This window comes from Tachysurus vachellii, chromosome 7 (assembly GCF_030014155.1).
Source record: "Tachysurus vachellii isolate PV-2020 chromosome 7, HZAU_Pvac_v1, whole genome shotgun sequence".
NCBI classification, from domain to species: domain Eukaryota; kingdom Metazoa; phylum Chordata; class Actinopteri; order Siluriformes; family Bagridae; genus Tachysurus; species Tachysurus vachellii.
Window position 1 is genome coordinate 18339932 of NC_083466.1, and position 24365 is coordinate 18364296.

Here is a 24365-nt window from a genome sequence, read left to right on the forward strand (position 1 = left end):
ACCTGAGTTCATTGCTAAAGCAATCCATTATAATCATTCATGTGTATACACTGAATATATGAATATGACTATTAACAAAAGATTCAGGCCCATTAAAAATATGAAACAGGTCATCCTTACATGTAATTCCGTATGTGTGTATGTATATGTGTGTGTATGTGTGGGGTGCGTGTGGGGGCAAAAAAGAGGGGAAGAATGATAGATGACAGAGCACCTAGATAAAATGAAAAAATATGCATCTTAGGAGTAATTTAACTGCCGTGAGAATGAATATTGGAATGAAAAAGAAGGACAGAATAATCTGTTAAAGATCAGACAGAATGAGTTATAGAGATACAGAGAGTGTAATAAGAAAGAGAGAGAGAGACAGAGAGAAAGAGACAGAGAGAGAGAGAGAGAGAGAGAGAGAGAGAGAGAGAAAGAGACAGAGAGAGAGAGAGAGAGATGTGAGCGAGAAATGAATAAATGCAGGTCAAAGGTTTTATTGAAAGAACATGTGCCAAGGAGATGTGAAGTAGCAAGCAATGTACATTTTAAACATTTCAGATGTACATAAATAATTATTCTGCTTATTGAAGTGCAATTACCCCAAACAAGGTCTTTGTTAGAGCCCCCTTGGCCTACAGGTGACCTCTATAAACGTGCACGCACACACGCACACACACACACACACACACACACACCACACACACACAAACCCTGGAATGTGTGTGTATGCATGTAAGGCAAGTGCTCTTAAAAGGCTAAGTGTGTATGTCAGAGATTGTATTTTACAAGCATGTGGTGTTCCAGTAGAGTGTTTGTGTGTCTATAATAGAAAGACAAAAGTGTAGAGGGAGTGAGAGGAATAAATTCACAATCCAATCCTCAACAGTGTAGCGAGTGCATGGGCCTCTTCTTTAACACTGTGACCTTCCAGCACTTCACCATTCATTTAATCCACTCCAGCTCCTCTCCAACACTGGGCACTGCACTCGCAGATTACAACTTCACGCGCTTCACATGATGATTTACTATAGCCGTGGTGTGTACATCTTTTCAATAATATGACTAATAATTATTAGATTCAACTGCCAAATACAGATGGTACATTTAGTATACAATGCACAAATGCCTAAAAGACAACTGAAAAATAACTGGATGTGAGCAGTGGTCTGTATATTAAAATTCAAGTCCAAAAAATCAAGCAAAAAAATCTGTTTGAGAACCAAGAGCAAAGGTTAAGAGTTTCAGCACTCAGGAAAAAAAACAAGAGCTCTTAGATGTAATCAAACTTGCTTCTATCCAATCACAAAAGCACTTGTGCCTGTGATAGCATCCTCTACACAATGTAGCCTATTCAACATGATGATTCCCAAATGGACACTAATTCAAATTAAGATTTAAAGTATTCCTGAATTATACACACACACACACACACACACACACACAGATCTGATGACAGTTTCCTCTCAGCTGATATCTTCTTTATACAAAGTCAAATGTAAATCATCCACCATTGCTATGTGAGCCATACGGATAAAATTATTTGTTAATGTAGCTTATTTCTATTTTCAGGTTTAAAATGAGTGAACTGATTGAAGTCCACAAACAAATGTCAGATTTGTCAACACCAGAACTATGTTTATAAGTCATGTTTATATAGCACACTGTGTCTAATGTCTGTTGTGAGTAGCATATATTCATGGTAGCCCAGAGGTTAAACTGCTGGACTACTAATCATAAGGGTGTGAGTTCAAATCCTAAGACCACCAAGCTGGCATTGCTGGGCCCTTGAGCAAGGGCCTCAACTGCTTAGTTGTATAAATGAGCTTGAATATAAGTTGTTCTGGATAAGGGTCTCTGCCAATATGTGTATTCTATTCTTGTCTAGTTTGTATTTGGTATGCAGTGCTAGTCTCTGTTCACATCTGTTTCACTGTTAATAAAATACTCTGCGCTTGCATGCATATCCAGCCCATATCTTTAAGATAATCTCGAGATATTACTTATAGCAAAAGCAGAATGTAAGTATTTGGGGTTCAGAATAAAAAGACACTTTCTAATCTTGATGATCTCCAAAAAATGTCATCAGTCAAACATCTGACTACAAACATTTGGCAACTGCTGCTTCACCTTTAGCACTGCTAGTGTGTTTTTAACAACAACAACACTGGATGATATGATGGAGTAGTCTACAAGTGTCTTACCTTCTCCCAAAGGGGAGGAACACGGGCATCATGAATGCACTGAAACGTCTCTTCCAGACTACTGGACATCACAACCAGACCTTTAATGCCTTTCTCCAACTCTGTCAGAGACATCCTGTTCACACACACACACACACACACACACACACACCAAGCACTTTAATATGCATCACTTTAAATAGTTCACAACTCTCACAACTATCAGTCTCTGCCTGCGACTCAGTCTTCCAAATAAAAACAGACCTGATGGTGTGCAGAAGAATGTTGTATCTCTGTATCTCCTGCAGCAGTACTACATTAAGGGGTGAGGGATCATCCTGCAACAGTTTCCGTGTCTCTTCATAATCCACCTCTGCTGGGATCTTCTGAAGCACATCAGCTGAGAGTTCTAATACCTTCATGCACATACAGAGATAAAATACTGATATAGAATTATACAAATAATCTGACTTTTATTTCTTATCCAGTGAAATGGCACAAGGTTTTTACACCATCCAAAAATACACACGTAAAAACCCTTCCAGACAGAGTGGTATAGCATAGTAATAAGTCCACAATCCCTTGTGTTTTCATTAATTTCTTTGCCAAGTAACACATTTTGTAAGTGAACTTGGCAACCTTTCTATCTAGGGTATTAAGAGCACACAACAACAATCTTCATGAGGTGTCACTTGATTTTGACAAATGGCTGATTTTAAAAGAATGTTAGCTATTTGATCTGACAGTAAGCAGTGTTTAGCGGTTGTGTAGTGATCGCCTGCCAGTTTCTTCAAATTTTTTTAATGTCCTGCTTCCTGGTGGATTTAGTTTTCAAATTTTTAACATGTTATGTTAATATATGAAATAATGTTCATATTTTCACCCACATTAATGTTTTAAATAAGATTTAAATAAGTATTGGGCTTTGTCTGGGTCCTCTAGTTTCCATTACAGAAACTTACTCAATTACCAGACTTGTAGAATACTTATAGCAGACTTATAGTAGCCCTGTGAGGAAGATAAGTGATAGTGTCTCAGTCACTTTAATGTAAAACAAGCTCTATGGCAAACTGTATGTACAAATTACATTCTGGTTACAGGAATGTTCATTAAATCGATTAATACCACACCTTAACCACCAAAGAAGTCCTATGTTATGCAATGGGAAATAGACACAGGTACAGTCCTGGTTTCAGATTAGTAACTGTACCATGCTGTAACACACTGTCCTATTCGGTAGAAAAGTACTAAGAGATACAAAGACATGCCTTGTCCTCACGGCTAAGTCCTTCTCCAGTGGCTGCTATGCTGGTGACCTGAGGCTGAAGTGACAAGAGTGTGTCAAAGAGTGTGCGTGTTTCAGAGATCTGGCTGGCAATATCTGCATTTGGATGCTGGCCAAATGTCTCTGGATGTTCCACTGCAGGGAGCAGGTTGATATACTCTTGATACACAGGCTGAAGACCATCACGAGGGATATAATAAGTAGGCAAGGAGGACAGTCTAGAGTACATCACATACAGACACAGACATGGAGTTTATATATTATTAAAAAAATAAAACAACATACTTTTTATTCATGATTCTCATAACTTGTAACTGAACGCATATATAAGACTAGACACTTGGCTCATGAAACTCAGACATGGATAAGCAGGTTATAACAGGTATCATGCAAACAACATACACACAGAAACCAAGAATGTTCTTATTGTGATATAACCTAGCACAGTATTCAAGTTAGTGAAAAAAGAACAGTGAAATCTGGAAATAAATACTTATTGCTTATTCTCTCAAGCAAGAAACAGATTACCAATAACTATACCACAGCTATGGTTACTGATAATGGAAATTGGGTGGAACAAACTAACATCAATGATCATATAACATATATTATATTGAATTAGTGTTTTAGTCACGTCACTTGCAATAACTAATCCAGCTACTTGTTAATTTTACATACTGTAAATAAAAGATGCACCACATAGGGGAGCTGTTGTACCTTGTTACAAAACAGCCACACAGTGGTGGCACGCTAGCTCAATGTTTCCATTGCTAAAGCACATGCATCTGTACACTGAACATTCTATCTGTCCCATGATCCCAGAACAACTGATATAGCTCATCAACTGTTTAACAAGTGCTTCTGTGTGTTCAAATGATGTGTTTGTGCATGACAAATACTAAAGTTTTCACTGCAGGACAAGTACTTAGAAACACTGCATTAGACACAGGGATACTTCGAGGAGTCTTTCCTATAGCATTATAACATATACACTAAGATTAGACACAGCAACTAATTCTTTCATTAAACCTCTTAGGTGTGTTGTTAGGCTTGAATGTGTGCTTAATATGTACAGAATTGTGTGTGTGTGTGTGTGTTTTGGTGGGCATGTGTGATTCTAGATATGTCCACATGGTGGGGCTCTTGCTCTTCCGTGTGTTCAAGTAGCGTGTTTTAATATTTGAAAGACGTTAAGGTTACTACACTGTGCCAAATGTTTTTGCATGTGTGCCTGCATCCAAATAAATGAATGTGTGTGAGCCTCACTTAAAGAAAGGAGTGTTGACGGTGTCTTCACAAAAGTAATCATTGATGTATGTGTTGAGGAGACGACGGTCCCAGTCGTCCGTAACGTGACCTCCGTAGTTGATGTCAGCGATGAGGTACTTCAGAGCATCCCAGGGGATTTCCTCATACTCATCCAAATACAGACTCATTAAGTTCTCACTAACCTGTTACAGAAACAGACAGAGGCAGATAAAAGTAGTAGAGAAGAGAAGAGGCAAGAGGCAGAAGTAATTGTATGCTCTGCCTCCTAGGTAAGCTTGTAGAGCTTTGCCTATGTGTCATCAGATAATTGCTTTCCCAAAAATACATTTTTTTCCTGCCTAAAATCAAACAATTCTCCAGTAGCAAGACTATTTAACAACAGCTTTCTTTCTTTACCTCAAAGTCAGAATCATTGAAGCCGTACACAATATTCCAGCCAAGCTGGAGAAACTTCTTGCGCTCCAGCAGGATGCTGTGGAAGAAACAGAGGGAAAAGAGCAACTTGCGGTAGACGATGGGCTGTGTGCAGCGTGAAAACTGAGTCTCTGTCACTAGCTGGTACAGCCGTTTCATATTCGACTTCACTCCCTGTAAAGAGAAACATGGAAGAGTTGTGTATATTTGTCTACAGTATTTCTGTGTGTGTGTGTGTCACCCTTGGCATTACAGGAATCAATGTGCCTTTTAAGAATAGTCCTCCTGAATTCTGATCAATAAGTGCACAAAAGAGTTTTTTTTTTTTCAATAAAAGACCAAAGATGTGACAGAAAACCCCACAAAGCCAATATTTCAATAAGGCCAGTCCATTTCACGATGTGGCTGGATTCAGATCACTGAAAAGTTTTTTCTGTTTTTGTTTTTAAACAAAATGCCATTATTGTATCATGACTCCAAACAAAAATATAATAAAGTAAACACACACAAAAAAAAAAATCCAATAACTATACAGCAAACATAATACAGATGGTATATAGATAGTTCTTTTTTCTCTGTTACATAATCAACTTTAAGCATTCAGGGAAATAGCTGTAGCCACGACAAATATATATATACAGCATTATGTAGCATATCATTTATTTCTTTCAGTAAATATTACTTCAACAAAGTTTTGACTGTGACAGTGCCATTGTAAATCCATTTGGGTTGACAGGGAAAGTTTCTATTATATGGATTGTTTTGGCTATACAGTATCTACTGAGTTATCTACAATATGTCTAGCCTCTTCTGCTTACATCATTTTTTAGTCAGTGTTATCTTGCTGACTGTCGGGAGTGCAGCCATTACATATTCATTTGCATTTGCTGAGTGTAAGAGTATTTTACAATGTATACATTTATAAATTTAATTAATTTATTCCCGATACTTTTGGGTGCTTGGCCCCCTAGGAAGCCACTTGACTGGTATACAGTAGTGTTGCAGTACAGTATGTGAGAATGGCGTGTGTAGGGAGTTCTTGCATGTGTAGGCATGTATTGGTCTGTGCATATGACCAGGCCACCATGAAAAAACGTGTATGAAGGTGAGCGTTTCTATTTTGTGTGTTTATTGTATACCTTGGGTGGCTCAGTAGTTATTTTGATGCCAGTCTGAAGTATTGCAATGGGGAACTCTGGGTGAGGAGAAGAGCTGAGCCACAGCCTAAAGTCTGGATGAGGTTCCTCAACTTGTAGCTGCTCCACTAGCTTATCCAGCTGAGGCATCCATGACAGGGACAGGTGGCAATTAGCCAAGAACACCCAGTGACCTACCACACACACACAGAAAGTAAGATTGACCAGAAATCAATTTTATGGTGGATTTTGCCTGAATAGCTCACTTCTACACTGTAGATAGACTCACTCTGTACCATAGAATACCATCTAAGATGGTAGCAAAGCACATTAGGGAAGAAGGAAGGTCTTACTAAGCCTCTAAAGGGAATGTGCATTTGTAAAGAAACCTGTGTTCCAGCCCAATTAAAGCCTTTCATTTAAGAGGTAATAAAAAAATTATAAAATTACAAGTCTAGGTCAACACTAACAATGACCAAAATATGATTATAACTATTGTGTCTAAGACAGTGAAACATGAGCAATGCCTCTGTAGGCTTCCTTGTGTTTAATATTAATGTTTATTGGCATTACCTAGGTTGATCTCATGGGTATAACTGTAGAAACAAATATTATTTATCACTACATATAATGTGGATGAGTGTGATTTGAGTGGCTTTCTGTAAGGTGGTCTTTAAGCAGAATTATGTAATAAATAGTGATGGGTTGCATTTTTGATAATGGAAGTGCAGTTGGTCTGTGGAATGAGTGTAAGTTAGACAATTAAAAATGAAGGAAGGCACAAGGCATGGAGAAACTGTTGTGTGAATTGGCCTTTAGAGAAAGTACACACATTGCTTTTTAACAATGAAAAAGAAGTTAACTTTCAAATGTTTTCCGGTCCATTTACTTCGGATAAACACCCTTAATCAACCAACATGCCTAATTTGCTCGGTCGGCAAAATAAAGAGAGAGAAATAACGGAACTGGCTAAAAAGAGAGGAGATGATGAGACAGCATGTAAAGTTTTACCATTCCTAACGCCATCTTTTATCATGCGCGTGGCGATTGGAGCCTGTCCCTGTCCCAGAGACAGGGCCTGGAACCGGGGGCCCATGCCGGATGTGTCTGCCAGTTGTAACAGGGCAGCAGTGGGATCCACACCAGGGGACAGCACAAAGATCAGTGGTGTCTTAGTGGTGGAATCCTCTAACACCTAAAACACAAACATACAAGATGAATCATTTTACCATTTCTTTACAAAATGACTTATCACTAATTTCATTGAAATTACAAATTTCTTTCCCTGGCAGAGCAAATGGCTCTGAAAATGACAGACTACTCCTTTAAAGTGATTCTTTGGTTCCTATGTTCATTCTGTGTGTCACATGTGGTAGTACACTTGACAAGAGAAGTCTAACACAAATAGCAGTCCAAATTGCATAGTGACTTGTTATGCAATGTAACGAGCTACAAGCCACACTGCAAATCATTTCAGGTAGTGCGTCATAACTGGTTGAGTCATCTTTAGTCAGGTGTAGAGAAAAAAAGCTTTCTTTACATAATTTGAACACGTATTCTAGTCTTAAGCTCACAAAACGTGCAGGCATGCACTTGTATTATCTCTCTAGCAGAAAAACTCATTTGTATTTATACAATAACAGGGCACAATCAAATTAATATTCACAACTGGTATTTACATTTACAGCATTTGGCAGATGCACATATCCAGAGCGACTTACATATATCTCATTTATACAACTGAGCAGTTGAGGTTTAAGGTCCTAGCTCAGGAGCCCAGCAGCCTGACATGGCAGGGCTGGTCATGCTGGGATTTGAATTCACAACCTTCCAAACAGTTGTCCAACACCTTAAGCATTACCACTTACTGGTATGTACAGCTTACCTGTACACTTACATCAACCTCGATGTTACAGTAAGGAAACCACCATGTGTTTGGCATTGTTTAAATGTGTTTATAAGATGGAGTTGAGTATGTTTATATGTAAATGACTGAGGTAATGTCGAAAATATATTAACATGTCTGCGCTCCATACTGTGTGTGTTTATAACTCACAGCCTTCATGTCCAGGACTGGTGGCTCTACAAAGCGGGAGCCCAGGTTGTTGATGATAAAGGAAGTCACGCAGAATGAGACGCGGTCCTGTCTTAGGGAACGCACTATCAACATCCTCTGCAACTCATTACACCCGTTCTCCCACTCCCCTAAAGAGAATGAGCGATAAGGACACAGTAAAAGAGGGGAAAAGCAGCAGAAGGAAGCCGTAAGGCACGGAGAAACGAAAGCGGTGGTTTGCAAATTGTAGAGAGCCAGAAAGTGAAAAAAATTCAAAAATAAAGACAAGAGAAGGTGCAAGGGTTAAAAATGAAGGTGAAAAAGGATAAGACAGATGAAGTAGGAAATTAATTAACAAGAGATAAGTGACAGGCAAATATTATCTTTCCTATAAACCTTTTCATAAATGAAGACCTCTTGAGAGCTTGCTTTTTACAAAAAAAAATTACAATTCATAATTACATTATTGAGTTGAACAAACAGAGTTTTCAATGTACTGCGTGTTCTCCCATATATTGTATTAATACTGAGCAGAGCTCTTAGTAATATAATTAGATTTGAAAAATAATCAAAGGAAATGAAAGGCCAGCCCTGAAAGTAGAGCGTCACATTAATCTATATGGACACAGATAGAGGAAAAGACAACAGAGCAAATAAACACTAATTTTGTAATAAAAGACAAAAGTGAGTCAAAAAATCATTTGGAATGATTCACAAAGATGAGTTGACACAGTTACAGCTAAAGTGCTGTCACACACAGACATTACCAGGTAGTGGTGCGTTTTCTGGCTCTGAGCTGGTGTACCACAGGTTCCAGTCTCGTGGGTACTGTTCAAATGAGGCCATAATCCCATGGAAATTAGCTAGCTTGTCCAGCTCAGTAATGTTGTCCCAATTAGAGTCAGTCAGCCAAGTTGAGCATGGGTTATCCATCTGACCTTCCTTATCGAGGACCTGGAACAACAGCATACACCCACAGACATGAGGAAACCCAAGGATTCCAGAACAGACACGATTTAATACTAGCTAAACATGGGGCTAATTTAGAACTATATTGTTTAAGAGTTTTGAAAGCCTTAAAAGCCATGTTGTCTTAAAAACTAACCAGCAAAATAACACCCCTTGGAGAAAAAAAATGGAATCACAAGGTATTTAAGTGTGAATTTTTGCTACTCATTAAAAAAAAAAAAATCAATCTAGATCTCCACAAAGATCTGGATTATTAATCTAAATTCACTATTAAAACAAATGATTTGTTATTGTTGAAAATAATTCATCAATTCATAAAGATTCACAACAGCTTTGACACATCTAAATTACCCTTGAGGTAACTATTTGCTCCGCTAGCAAACACACTTAACAGATCTGCCTTGTAATGAAGGGTAGAGGGAATTAAGCCTAGCAAATGTAACATAGCACAAAATGACTACAGCAAAGCATGGTGGTGGCAGCATCAGGATTTGGGAATGAATCCCTGAAGCAAATATTAGAAATTCAAAGTTATATGGAAAAAAGTATGTAACTGGCTAGACAGAGATTCTGAAGCAGTAGTGTGAGAGGATTGGGAATCCTTAAGGCTTTAAACAAAAAGCTTACTGTCCTGGACTGTTACTGTTTCCATGTCAATCCTCAGAGTATTGGTGATACCTTTTTTTTTTTTATAAAGGCCAATTCAGAAACATAGACCTATATGTCTGATGCATCGACTTCAGGTTTTTGTATGAATACTAAATTATATATGTTATAGCCATGGCCTTTCTATCTAATACCAATTTGTGCAGATTGTTTAGTTGGTTAGATAATGAATCCTGTTCCAATGACCTAAGAGGTGACATGCTGATTAATTTATTTCACCTACAACAAATACAATAAGCTATGCTTCAAAGTACATATATAAATAATAAAAGGCGCAATGCATTGGAAAACACCGAGTGTAAATGCTCGGCTTCTTGGCCATATGCACATTTGTAACAAATTTGTGTTGAAAAAGTGTTGAAGCTGTTTGTCAGAAACAAAATACTGTGTGAAAGTTTTTTCTCTTGTTCATGAAGTGAGACAAAGCATCTGTGCAGATTAAGGTCTGAGCGATTTGCTGCTGAAGGTGATAGATGACGGTGAAACAGTGTGTACAGCGTTAAGGATCCACTGATTTAGTGCGGCTGGGTTGAGATAAACAACTGAACATTGATCGTATTTTTTTTTTTTAATGTTCAAACTGCTGTTTTTCAAGAATCGCAATGTGCTCATAGTAACCAAGCTACTAGCAGGGTGTGTGATTATTCATAGTAATATGATAAAGTCATGGTAGGATTAGTGCGAATGGTGTGTGCTGTGATGAGACAGAGTAATGTGGGTGTAGATGGACCTGTATTATGGGGCACTTTGAGTTGCTAGCATGCTAAATATATCACGGATTTACGCTGTGATAATAAAATACTAGTTCAACTCAATAACAATACAATTTGTGATATATGACGTATGTGATGCATCTTTTTTATGTAAATCAGACTAAATAGGTTAATTGAGACTACAGGTGGGTGCTTACCAGCCCTCCTCTGAGGAAGAAACTGTACTCATCCATGTTGAGCTTGCCAGCCACCTCCAGGATCTTTACACACATGTGGAAGCTGAACAGCAGCTTGTGACGCTCAAACAGACCTCGACAAGCGTACCTGCAAACACGAACCACTGATGATTTTCAAACCAACAACATCATGTTCAAGCTCAAAGCCTTGAGGAAAGAAATTAAATGACTGCCAATCACTCTTTGACATGTTGCGCATATATTTCTATATTCCTATACCTGATCCACACATATCATGTTACAACACAGAGTGAGCAAAACAGAAATATAAATGAACAACATTCCGTCGTATTATACACAGTGGTTTGGTGAGACATGACATTCACAAGCAACCTATTTCAACAACGCTTCACTTGTCTGCAGCTGACAAGTTTGAAATGCTTCATAGCTAAGACTATTACCAATATGCTTTTAAATAAAAAGGGGTAGAAAATGACTAATACTACACTCTTGATCATAACTAGCTATTAGCGCAGTTCTGGACCTTGGTTTAGAATTTTTTTTTTATGCACCAAGTTCTTAGGGCAAAAAGCAGACACTAGTTTGTTTTTAGTTAAAATGTAGACAATAAAAACATCTACATGCACGTTTTTCCTATAGATAGATGCTCCTTTTGCATAAATTAGTTCAACACAAAGAGTGTCTGTTTTTAGGCAAATAGGCTGTCCTATTATGAATGAATACAGTATTATTTATAAGGACTACAACACATTTCTGAAATGCGGACCTCATTAAACTTATGATACGGTTTACAATGCTGACTTCGCCGACTTTCCCCCGAATTATTTAGGCCACTGCAGACCAGATCACTATATTATTACTTTGAACAATGCTCGTATAGCTAGTAATATAATTCTATTACTGTAAACAATAACATTTATTAAATTAGTGACATCTTTTTTTTTAATAAAAATTAAAGGTCATGGACTTAGGGTGGAATTAATTGATGTATGGAAGAGATTTTCATATTTAATTCTGATCAGTGGGCATCCGTTCTTATATACAGAGACATGTAGGGGTGTTAAGTGCTATTGTGTATACAGTGTGTGATGTAATGATGAGTGACCTGTAAACTGCGAAGGTGTGGTAGTCATTGAGGTTGGTGATCCTCTCCTCCAGTTTGGGGTTGCGATCACTTTTTTCTATGCTCAGGTTGAATAAGCTGATGTAGGCATCCAGAGAAAACTGGTACATGGGGTCTATACGGCCCATATCATTCAGCACAAAGAACAAGATGGAAGCACGCTGGGCACAGGGGCGATAAGCCTGAAATTTATACATACGACATTCATGTTTTTTATTCTGATATAACTACTAGTCAGTGTCTTATCTTTAAAGCTTCCTTTTTTTAATCTCCAAACTTTCAACAATTAGTCCAATGAGACAAATCCTTCTGCACCGTTCTCCTTCTCTTATTGTCTTTTTGGTTTTGACTCTCTTGCTCTTTCTCTCTCTCACCTCTCTGGCAGTATCGATATTGATCTCCGTTTGTTCGCTGGTCTGCAGTTGTTCTGACACCTCTGTGGCTGTGACTTTGGAGGTCTGCAGAGTGTTCACCAGCTGAACATCGTCTAACAGAGAGCCAGTTGCTTCATTCAACAAGCTACACACAGACAGACACACACACACACACACAGGCATACAGTATAAGGATGATGCTGCTGAAGAATAAAACTGACTGATGGATTTAGGAAATGTGTTAATTTAGCCTTTTCTCTAAATGTCATTTGAATAAAAGGTGTTAATGTAGTGCTATAAAATATGTGGGCTTGTTTGAATGGAGGCGTTTAGTGTGTGTATGTGTGCATCTATGTGTGTGTAGCCCACCGAAGAATCTCATCCTCTAGCTCCTGTAGTTTCCGCTTGCCTGAGGCAATGTTAATCACCAACGAGTCTTTCTGTTCCTCCAGCTCAGGACGCTCCTTACGTACCACTATACCCAGGAGCTGAGCCTCTAGACCCTACACACAAATACAATATCAAGGACACAGCGACCTTTATAAAAATACCCTGTCACCACAGAAATCAATTATTGATTTACACTACAGTGGTGGAATATGTTTTTTCAGGGTTTAGCTATAAAAAAAAGTCACTTCAAGATGAATGACAAATATATTTTTATTTTTAGAGATGCACTAGTCAAACCAACACACACACCTGTTCCTTCACAGCAAAGTTAACTATGGTGGTTTTGGTGGAAATCTCGGGGGTATAGTGTGGATTGGACAATTTTGTGGTGATGTAGAAACGGAACTCTGGGTTGTACTCGACCTCTTTATCTCCCAGCTTCATCAAGAGCCTCCCACCTGCATGCACACAGAAATACACTCAACTATACACACCAGGGGTTGCTACACACTGTGATTCCAAGCAGAGGCATCATGCAACTGGCAGGCACTCAAAGAACTTGAGCATTCCAATTGAATAATGAATAATGGCTATTGCTAGTTAAGCTGATAATGCTTCTAACATCAACATTAACATTTAATGAAGTAAATATAGGGAATTTATTTAAGCTTGATTGTTTTTCGTTTACTCTTTCATGACACCATTAGCCATTTTCATAAGACATCATACGTTTTTTTTAGTCCAGCTATTAGATTTTTATGTAGTTTTATGTTATATATATAGTTACTGTTATATACTGTATATGAATGTATATTAGATTTATTTAAAGATATTTTCATACCACCAAACACAATTTTACACATTATACTGAAACTAAATTTAAGCATATGTTTACAAGTTTCCATTGTGTGTGAGTGTGTGTGTACATGTGTGTGTGACTGACCAACATGGGTAAGAGATTTGTTAAGTATGGGTGCCAGTGAGGGATCCAGATCCTCCTGTACATTCTGCAGAACAACTGGGGAGCCAAACTGCACTGCATTCTCCAAAATACGTAAGAAATCTGGCATCTGAAGGTCTATGACTTTTAACCCCTGAGAGAGAGAATTCAAAAGACAAGACAAACAATATAACAAAATGAGTCAAAAGGTGGAGGGCAATAGAGGGAAAGAATAATAAAAGCATGGGCAGAAATGGCAGGAAAATAGTAGAATAGATAGTAAAGAATATGTGAGTGTGAGGGAGTGAGAGAGAAAGACAGAGAGCGATAGTAAGAGGGGAGAAGAAAGAAAAGCTTCAGGACTGTCAGTGTAAGACATTTCGTGATTGTTCCTAAATGTCAGCATTTAGCTGTAGTGTGTGAATGGCACTGGCCACCCCAGCAAGACATGAAAGCATGAAAGGACCTGCAGAGAGGAGGAAAAGGTCAGAGAAACAGCACGAAAAGAGGAGAGAGAGACCAACAGAGAGGAAAAGAGACAGAGGTACATAGAAGGGCAGAAAGAAAAAGGGGGCAAGGGAAGAGCAGAAACCTGTACAACAAATGAGGCTAAGCTGAGAGACAAGAGACAGAGAAAAGCACAGTGACCAGATGGTCAGGACAAAGATGCAAGCCCAGGTGTGTAAATGTATATAGTGGTGTCTTTGTGTGTGCATACGTGTGTGTGTGTGTGCGTGCGTGCATGTGTGGTACTCGTGTCATTTCTGCTCTCTAAATACTCCATCAACATCTCCCATGTTGTGCTCTCTTTTTTATAAACTGCCTGAGCACAGAGAGAAAAGAGGTTCCATCTCACCTCAATAAAGAAATGAACAACTGCCTCCAAAACACAAAAGAGAGCGAGATAGCGTATTAATAGAACTGTCGGTGTAGAGGGCTAGATATGGAGAGAGAGAGAGTGTTTGAAAGAAAGTGGGACAGAAAGCAGGTGAGAAGAATGAGTGACAGAAACGATGCAGCTTTCAATGTGCCATAGATTTTGTGATGTTCATTTGTTCTGCACTAATTAAGGGAAGAAAGGCACTGGAGTCTGTGGGTTGTGCACAATGTCACGACTCAGACTAAAATGTGTAGGCTGACTGATGTGATGCCCTGTTGATAATCTCGTTGCAGAATGTGGGTTATGCTTTTGCGATGTGGAGGGAGCTATAATCTTGTCTAATGCCTTCCGTTTTCATGTCTCCATTCTGTTTCTATACAAACCCTCACCTGTTCTCACTGAGCTCTAGATAATTTGATCCTTATACCAAGCATAGTGTATAAAATTGGTGCAGAAAATGTTTAGGCATTGTGCTGTTGTGTGTGTGATTATTCACTCTTTTAGACTCCATGTTCTTAATCCACTTCAGCGCTTGTCCTTGAGGGTCCACCATTAATGGCCATCTGGGGAAAGACGTAGAGAAAGAGAAACAGACAGACATTAGCCATTACTGTGAATGCCTGAGACATTATCCCCAAATAATTCATAATAATCCATAATCTCCAAAAAATGCCCCATCTGGTGACCTTCTGTTTCTGTGTAAGGAAATTAGCACTGGTCTATAAATGGATGTCCACATCGCAGCGCTTACTATTATCTTTAGCTAATTACCCTGCTATCACTATTCATTAGTCATCATTATTCATGAGATACTGTCGTTATTCTAATGAGCACAAGAGACGGTCTGTCTGTCAAAATAGTCTTGGAAGATTGGTCTGGTGAGGGCTGACCGGTTGCCGCGGGTGACGATAACTCCATTCTCAGTAGAGAAAGCATCGGAGGGAAGACCCTGGATGTTCCAGTCACGCACGGTTGTGGCTTTGGAGAGGAAAACAGCAAAACTGAAGCCTGGCGAGCATACAACCTCCAGCTCCTTGAACTACAGAAAGAGTGTGAATACAAGAAGAGAAGACTAATGTATAGAAAAACAGAAACAGGATATTAACAATGTGAAAAGTTTTTAAGTCATATCTGGTGATTACAAGTAACCTTTTTTATCCAGATGCTTGAAAGCATCTCATCTCTGTAGTTGGACACGAAAGGACCCATGTATGAGAGAAATGCAGCAGCCAGTAGACAATCTCCTACTAGATAACTCACGTCCTTTTCCAGCTCCTGCAAAAAAAAATAAAACACAGTCTATAGTATTGCCCTGTTCCAATATGTGTGTGTGTGTGTGTGTGTGTGTGTGTGTGTGTGAGTGTGAATGCATGTGTCTGTATTCACCTCTACAGTCTTCTCCCATCGTACTCTCTCTCCAGCCAATCCAGACACCAGTTTTCCAGCTCGGTCCAATTTAAGCTCCATGTCTTCTGACTTTTTCCTCAACTCATCCTTTTGACTTAGCTTCTCACCATACTGTGTCTGTAACTGGTCGAGTTTCTCTCCCACCTATACACACAGACACAAAAAAACACGTGTAATGAGACGTGGTCCATATGAGCTCGTAAATCCCTCTTAAGAAATCTCTTAGGCTTTTTCTTTCATGCATCATTAGCTTGTTCCACTAATGTAAATCTCTTTGGTGGTCAGAACACATTTTGCTTCATGCAATCTATTCAAAGTTTTAAAATAAGTATTTAAAATTCACATTCAAATGTATACAATCCCATGTTCACACCAGTTTATTTAAAATTTTGTATACATGATTCATGTGTTATATTCACGTTTTAAATAATGTTGAAGATTGTCTGACATTTAAGACCGATGCTGTGCAGATTTTCGAAATATTTTAATGCTGCAACAGTGAACGTTAACTCAATCCTGTTATTAATAAGCTTTGGTTTATGCAATTAGCAAATGAATTAATTGAATGAGTTTGCTGACACACTGCAGGCAATGTAGTTGTTCACCTGTCCATCTGTCAAATATCCAGGTATGTGGGTAAATTAAACTCGTAGTAAAATTATGAATTGACAATTGTTTCTTCTCTGCTCAATACAAGCTTATAGGCTCATAAGGTGTATACATACAAACACTAAGACATGAAATGTAATTAAATTTCGAGTGTAAATTTGAAAGGAATTTGCCAGCTAGAGCTTATAGTGAAATCTACACTTGCACTGACCTCTCTGAGATTGGCCTGGGCCTCGGCCAGTGAACTCTGTTTCTCTGCCAACTGAGTCATGGCTCCATGCAGCCTGGCACGCTTCGGCTCCACCACCCGGAAGATACGCCCATATACCTGAGAAAAACATATGCACAAACAATGGACACTCAAGTATGCTAAAATGGATTAATTTAAAAATAATGCAGGATTGCAAAGCAGATATACAAACCACACACATGAAGTGTTTAATTGTAATAAAATAAATGTCAGTACACTTGAGTGTGTCTGTGGATATTGGGTCTTACCTCCATTGCTCTGACCCACATGCAGAGAGACTTGGCTGCCAGCGAGACTCTGCCAATGATATCAGGTTGGAAGTCAGGCTGTGTGCAGTACTGGCCAATCTTCTTCAGCACGCGGTCTGATATGTTATCTTTATCAAAGTTCACCAGCTGTTTAATAAAGTTGCCTTCACCTAGCACACACAGAGACAGTGGAGTATAATGACAATTTTAATCCACTGATTTTAGAGTCATCAGCTCAGCTGCTCAAGAGTATGTGTTTAAACATTTAAATGTACTTTGTAATTGATGATTACCTGTCCACTGCCCACTGCTCTGTATATTAGCATTGTTCGGCTCTCTTTAACATTTAATGCCCCTTTTTTCACAAGTTCCTTTGAGTAAAATCTATTATCCAATGATCAACCAGGAAATATATGCTCTTTTTCTCTGCCTCTTACCAAGCTGTCGCTTAGCCTCAGCCCAGGTTGGCTCACATCCTCTCAAAATCATGACGGCCTGCATCACGGTCTCTACCAGTGCTGGGGGCCGGCCATAAGACTTGATCTCAGTCATATCCTTCTTATTTAGGGACTCCAGGGCCTGCACAAAAGGAAAGGAAGTAACTAAGAGCATGGGACCCAATTTCAGCCATTTTTTTTCTTGGTATATGGGAGCTACACAGGCAGTGATTTAAAGTGAGTCTACTGGCACTAACTGCAAGAACTACACACTAATAATATCTGTAACAAAAAAACTGCCAATCAATGATTCCAAATTACACACTAAGGCCACTGTAATAAAACACCTGTACTGCCGTCCATTCGTGCAATTATCCCTTCAGTCAATTGTGACAGCAGCACAATGCATAAATTCGTGCAGGATTCAAGCATCAGAATGGAGGAAAATGTGATCTCAAATGTGACTTTGACCAGGATATGGATGTTGGTGTCAGAACTGAGAGTTACTACTGTACAGTGTGTACAGGCTCACCAAAACTTGAAAGTTGAATATTGTAAAAAGGTAACACTAAAAAAAACATCAACAGATGGTTCCATCAGATTTAGCACCAACAACCATACAACTGAGATGGCATTTTTCCATATTGGCCATATTGGCATTTTTCCATTGGCCATATCTGAAGATCTTGACCTGTAGCTGCACAATCTTACGCATTGCACTGCTGCCATATGAATGGATGATTGTATAATAGGCTAGGGTACAATTTCTATATAATTCATTTGTTATAATTATTTGTATTTACATTATTAGTATTACTAGTAGTACTACTGTTAATAAGTATGTAATTATAGCTGTGAGAAAAGGTTTATAAACTATAAACTATGACATGAAACTATGACACAGACTACAGAGCATTGTGGCAGTGTTGCAAATGGAGTAGCGAGATTATAACAGCCAGTAGCAAAGGCTTGTTCCATTTGCAAATCATCCAACTTTCTGTGGCCAGATGGAAAAGCACTTAAAGTAACTTTTTTTTCTGGAATTAATTTTTTGTGCCGTATTACACAGACATTGAGCTTTAAGAGGAAAATCATGTGTTTTAAGCAGAGAACATCAAACCAGAATATCTCTATGGAATGCCTACAGACTCCAAAAGGTCATTATCTTAGAGATTAGCATATTTTACCTGTACATTATCTTTTTAAACAGAGACACTGTATGTCAACGTGAAATGTGTTGTTTGTTAAGCCCATAACTAGACGAACGTTTAAACAATGAAAGATTACATTTTAATGATCTATTTATGTAGAACTCGTTTCTCACAATGGTATATAGCAAATTGCAATATAAGCTCACTATGAGTTTTGTAAAGGGTTTTTCAGCTATTGGTGTTCAGATATTGGCTGTTCAGTATTGTATAGCAGAATAAAACTCAGCTCACCTTCATGGCCTCCTCCAGAGCAGGTAGGGCTTCATCAAGATCTCTCTGAGCATTATCGGCCATCGCCTTGCACTTTACCTCTTCTGCTGCAATCTTCTCACTGTGAGCGCTTACAGCCTACACATATCAAGCAATGAACACACACACACACACACACACACACACACACACACACACACAAGAAGGCGCATAGACAAATTAACCCAATTAATTTATGTTTAGAAAACAACCACACATAAAGAGAAGCATCACCTTAATTACTGGTCAACAAAGTAACAGGTGTAAATATGTCTCCATGAATGTAATCACATACACATTATATATTTTTCAATTTGCCAATCACCTTCTGCTGTTCATCTGCTTCTCTCTTCTGTTGTACAATGACCACCAAGTACTCCTCACACTGCTTTTGAAACTCGGCCACTTTCTTCTTGGCGTCTTCCAGTTCTACTGACATGGCCTCCACTTTACTGCGCGTCTCATCAATCTTAAACAAACCGTTTCTCAGTTTAGACACCTGCTCTCCAAGCTCATTGCGCTTCTCAGCCAACAACCTGAGTGAGTGTGTGTGTGTGTGTGTGTGTGTGTGTGTGAGAGAGAGAGAGAGAGAGACAGAGAGAAATAGAGAAAGAGAACAGAAAATATTGTAGCCAAAGGAATTTTGAAAAATGTAAAGAGATATTTAGAGTAAAGAGCATTAATCTTTCTACATTTATTTTGCTCTTCTTCTTTATTACTTAAAAGAGTAATAGAAGCATATGTACTTCTTATATCCAGACACAAGTTCAAGGTAGTTGGTGGGTGTGACATAGTTGTGCCTCTTGAGCTCCAGCTTCATCCTCTGAGAAAACTGCACTACTGACTGGTGCATGGTCACAAAGATACAAGCCACTTTGGTCTGGATCTGCAGGTAGGGATATAACTGGTATTAATTCAACTAATAAAATTAAAGTGAAAGCTATAACAAAATTGTATTTTACAAAGGCTTCCTCCACAATTCTTCTTTAACCCCAACTAATAGAACATCTGGCTAAAGCAGGATCTAGATATTATATATACTGTATATCTGTATGACAGTATGGAGACACACACACACACACACACAAATAAAACACCACAATCAGAAAAATAAAAGTGATGTCAGTAACCATGCGGCATGGTTGCTGGTGCCACACAAGCTAGTTTGGGCATTTCAGAGACTGCTGATCTCCTGAGATTTCCGCACACAAAAGTTTTACACTGAATGATGAGGAAAAACTCTTATAAGCATTCTTGGTGAGCAGAAAAAAATCTCAGAAATCAGAACATGCACTTGAGATCCAGGGCTACAAACAGAAGCCCACATCTTGTTCCACTCTTGTCAGCTGAGAACAAAAATCTGATTCTACAGTAGGCACAAATTCACTGAAACTGTAGAGCTGGAGATTGGAAAAAGACAGGGTGAAATTTTTCCAATGTTTACCTGTCCATTTTGATGATTGATGTGAAAATTATGTATGCAGTTATACATACATTTACACACACACACATACATACATATATATATATATAGTTAAACCATTATGTGATCTTCTGCTTGTAGCCCTGGATCTTACGGTCGTGTTCTGAGATTTTTTTCTGCTCCCAGGTGTTCTTATTTGAGTTACTGTAGACCTCTGACCTCTCTCTACAACAAGGCTTTTACCTTTTTTTTAATCAACACTGAATTTTGTATTTTTTTTTCTAACCATTCTGTGTGTGCGCCTGTGTGTGTGTATCTGTGTGTATGTGTGTGTGTGTGTGTGTGTGTGTGTGTGTGCGCACGTTTTTCTTACCCCTTCCTCACTGCCCAAGGTGAGACCATCCAAATACCTCTCAGCTACTTCTAGTAAAGCATCTTGTGGCCACTCAGAGAACCAGTCTATAGTAGAGCAGTTCACTAACGCTGGGTATTGACGAATACGATTCCTACACGCACACACAACAGAGACAGAGACACACAGAGACACACACACAGAGACACACACACACAGAGACACACACACAGAGACACACACACACAGAGGCACACACACACAGAGGCACACACACACAGAGACACACACACACACATACAGATTGAGTTAAAAAATCCATGTACTTTACATATTCTCCCTCATTACTATCTGTATGTAATTCTGTCTTCAGACAACTCTAAATGTTTTACTGTTACTAAGAGGGAGGACTGGGTGGCTATTAACTAATTTCACATAATTTTCTTCCATACACACAGCCAACATTCCCTGCTGCACTCACAGGTCATCCAGTGTTCGTTTGCTGATTTGTCATGCATGATTATGCTGCCTTTTGGTCCAGTAGTTGCCATTAAAGTGCTACCATGGTAATAAACCCACCAATTACAAATAAGGCCATTCGGCCTGAGCCACAGCTTGATTCAGATGCTGTCATTTTTAATTAGGTGTGACCCCAGGGTCACTTGACACAAGCCACCTCGTTATGCTGACAAGGGATGCAAATCGCTGATTAAAGAGGGAGACGAAAAGAGGGAGCACAAGAGAATAATAAGAGAGAAAGAGAGACAGATAGAGAGTTTTTGATGAATATAAAACCCAAGTGAAGGCAGTAAGTAATGAGAAGACTAGAAAGGAAGGTCAGGACCGGGCAACTCCTAGCACTCATGCTGACTATTGATGAAGATCTCAGGATGACAGGTGAGGTAGAAGTGGTTCTCTGTCTGGCTCAGTAAATTGCTTTCACTTTGTCGGAGGCTAACTCTCCCAGTCGGACTGAATATCAGTGCACTGATTTCTGCACTGTGAAACTCATAAAAATGAAATAATAAGATGGCTGCAGGGCTCTTTTTGAGTTCTCTCTGAATGTAGCACTGAATTAGAAAACTATAGCATGAACAAAATTGGACCTGCAGAAATCATTTCGGTATTTATTATCATCATTATAGTTGAGGTGTGTGATTTGATTTCAGGACTAGGCTACTCAGCAAATGCTGACCAAATTCCACCAATTTGGCCCAATTCCATTCAAGCATACAAGGCATTCATTTCATATAGTAGTATCTGGTTGAAATAGAGGCAGCAGGGGTTTCTTGTTTTCTCTATTTATGTAATGAACTCAATATGTATCTTGCTGTTGCAGAAGAGTAAGTACCTGAAGGGGTCTCCTACAGGACTCATGCACAGCACTACGTGAAGGTTGTTTCTCACACGCTCTATCAGGTAGTTAAACATTGAGTCTGCAGTCTCTGGCACCTTGTTCTCCCTTGCAGACTCAGCAAGAGCACTCTGGATCTGCACGGTAGAAAAATACCAACGCAATCAATAAACACATCCGCATACACGCTAACACACCTTCAAGTTTAATCTATAACAGACATACCTCCTCAAATTCATCTGGCTTGTACAGGTTGGGCACTTCTCCAGAACTGAGGATGTTGTTGATGTCCTCTAAAAACGACTCATCCACGATCTGAGTGTCATTGAACAGGAAAACAGTGGGTTTGTTGTCCACTCCAGTCTGCCTGTACAGCTTCTTAAGGTCTGTATTAGACACAGCAATTATATTTATGCAATTACAAAAACAACCCCAAACACTTCATTAACTTTATTATTGTGTTTGCACTCTTCTGTTCATCTGTTGAGTCTAAAGGTCAGTGATATTTCATCAGGAAAATCGAAAACACACTTTTGTGGAAAATAGATTTAGTCCAATTTATCACCCCAACATGAGTGGTAGAAATAAGAAATGGATATTTTATGGATACTTATTTTGTTGTTTTATGTATAGTAGAGTAGTTAATTAGTTCTGTTATAAAGTTCAGTAGGGAACAGAACGGTCAGGAAAATGGTAGGGACCATGACAATATAATTATTGGACTTCATTTGGGAGATGTGCATTCTTAATAGGATCAGATATTGACTGCAGAAGAAAGCTGCTTCGGTGTCCTGTCGGTATAAATATTACAGGGAAGCTGGAAACAGCTCACTGTATTAAATAGGATTCACCCCTTCGGTAATAATAATAAGAACCAGGGGCATTGCTGTATAAGATGTTACCAAAAAACTCCTGTCAGTGTCGTGGATAAATGCACACTAATGAATGTACAGATATAGTGTCTTCTCTGTTAGCTATGGATAAACATACACACATTTTTGTGTATGATGTGCCATTTTCTAATTTTAAAAATGTGCACTTTTTAGCAAACCACTGTGTTCTTAGTGTTCTTACCACACTGTCAGTAATTATTTAGCACATTTGGGATTCTAGCTGCTTACAAAAATATCTAAAGCACAAGCAAAATTTTACTTGCCAGTATTCAATAATCACCTTTATTACAAAGGGCTATTTAGATTAGTGATTATATATGCATGTTGTGTGTATATCAGCACACACAACAATTAAAAAAGTATACATTTTTTCTAATCGATATCCAGAATTATCCAGTATATCTTACGCAGTCTGGTCATTATGGCTATAGAGCTTACCCTCTCTGAACTCCTGCTTGCGGTACTGCTTGGTGACCTCCACTTGAAACAACAGGTATTCACACATATAACTGGCCAGTTTGGTGAGGCTTTGCCTACCAGATCCTCCAATCCCCACCAAAAGCATATTTCCTCTTGGCTGACTGATTACACGCATCACCCGTGTCACTAAAAAAAGCGAGAGATATTAATAAGGGCATGCACATTAAACCAAACATGCTAACACAAATAATTATCACATAAGCACATTAACTCTGACATACAAGCATGCAGAACAGCTCACAAAAACTAATTTCATAATCACTCAGTATTGATTGGTTTAATGGTCTGCACTGAGCTGAGTTGAATGTGTCTAATCTTATACCCCTGTGTTTAATATGCAGCTAAATTCAGTGGAATGTGCATGTGCTCTGCCAAGTTTGTACCCAGTGTTGAGTGACACAGACTCATTACACAGTGTGTTGTGGGACTGGACGTATAATTGTTTACCCTCTTATGGGGTTTGTAATATAATTGCATCATTTATAGTGACAGAGAAGGGCAATTATTCAAGTAACAAGGGATGGCTATGCTCACTTTGCCCTGGGCTTTTGCAGTCCAGTGTGGTTTTACTGTCTTGTATATTAACTTTGACGAGGTCCAGAAATAGGACATTTTTAGCTCTTGTTTGCAGTTGAGCACTAATCATGCTCTAGACTGTCATTGCACTGGCTACTGACACTTTGGACTAGTTACTCATAACCTGGATTGCCACTGGTCATTGCATTAGCTATTCCTGTTTTGGACAGGCTACTCATGTATTAGCCAACTGGTTATGCACAGACATCTAGATTGGCACTACAGTGAACAAAGCCTGGTCTTACGCACTGGGCTGACACTGTTTTTGCTATTAATGCACTGAATTGGCTACTCAT

The 24365-nt window shown here is 38.8% G+C and overlaps 1 protein-coding gene across 1 annotated transcript in view; it reads right to left on the reverse strand.

Moving 5' to 3' along the window:
- The window catches only part of dnah2 (dynein, axonemal, heavy chain 2), a 119874-nt gene that overhangs the window by 6701 nt on the left and 88808 nt on the right, over nucleotides 1–24365 (reverse strand). The window contains exons 54-82 of the mRNA XM_060875481.1: nucleotides 23452–23619; nucleotides 22346–22506; nucleotides 22118–22257; nucleotides 20788–20920; nucleotides 19738–19877; nucleotides 19317–19527; nucleotides 18974–19090; nucleotides 17532–17673; nucleotides 17095–17264; nucleotides 16808–16924; nucleotides 15967–16131; nucleotides 15730–15855; nucleotides 15471–15619; nucleotides 15077–15143; nucleotides 13704–13854; nucleotides 13070–13218; nucleotides 12740–12873; nucleotides 12371–12515; nucleotides 11979–12178; nucleotides 10874–11000; nucleotides 9096–9282; nucleotides 8329–8477; nucleotides 7284–7467; nucleotides 6276–6466; nucleotides 5119–5310; nucleotides 4720–4904; nucleotides 3437–3671; nucleotides 2433–2584; nucleotides 2190–2304 (exon numbers count right to left, since the gene is read on the reverse strand). Of these exons, the coding sequence (XP_060731464.1) occupies nucleotides 2190–2304; nucleotides 2433–2584; nucleotides 3437–3671; nucleotides 4720–4904; nucleotides 5119–5310; nucleotides 6276–6466; nucleotides 7284–7467; nucleotides 8329–8477; nucleotides 9096–9282; nucleotides 10874–11000; nucleotides 11979–12178; nucleotides 12371–12515; nucleotides 12740–12873; nucleotides 13070–13218; nucleotides 13704–13854; nucleotides 15077–15143; nucleotides 15471–15619; nucleotides 15730–15855; nucleotides 15967–16131; nucleotides 16808–16924; nucleotides 17095–17264; nucleotides 17532–17673; nucleotides 18974–19090; nucleotides 19317–19527; nucleotides 19738–19877; nucleotides 20788–20920; nucleotides 22118–22257; nucleotides 22346–22506; nucleotides 23452–23619 (4502 nt within the window). The remainder of the gene's footprint in view (nucleotides 1–2189; nucleotides 2305–2432; nucleotides 2585–3436; nucleotides 3672–4719; nucleotides 4905–5118; nucleotides 5311–6275; nucleotides 6467–7283; nucleotides 7468–8328; nucleotides 8478–9095; nucleotides 9283–10873; nucleotides 11001–11978; nucleotides 12179–12370; nucleotides 12516–12739; nucleotides 12874–13069; nucleotides 13219–13703; nucleotides 13855–15076; nucleotides 15144–15470; nucleotides 15620–15729; nucleotides 15856–15966; nucleotides 16132–16807; nucleotides 16925–17094; nucleotides 17265–17531; nucleotides 17674–18973; nucleotides 19091–19316; nucleotides 19528–19737; nucleotides 19878–20787; nucleotides 20921–22117; nucleotides 22258–22345; nucleotides 22507–23451; nucleotides 23620–24365) is intronic.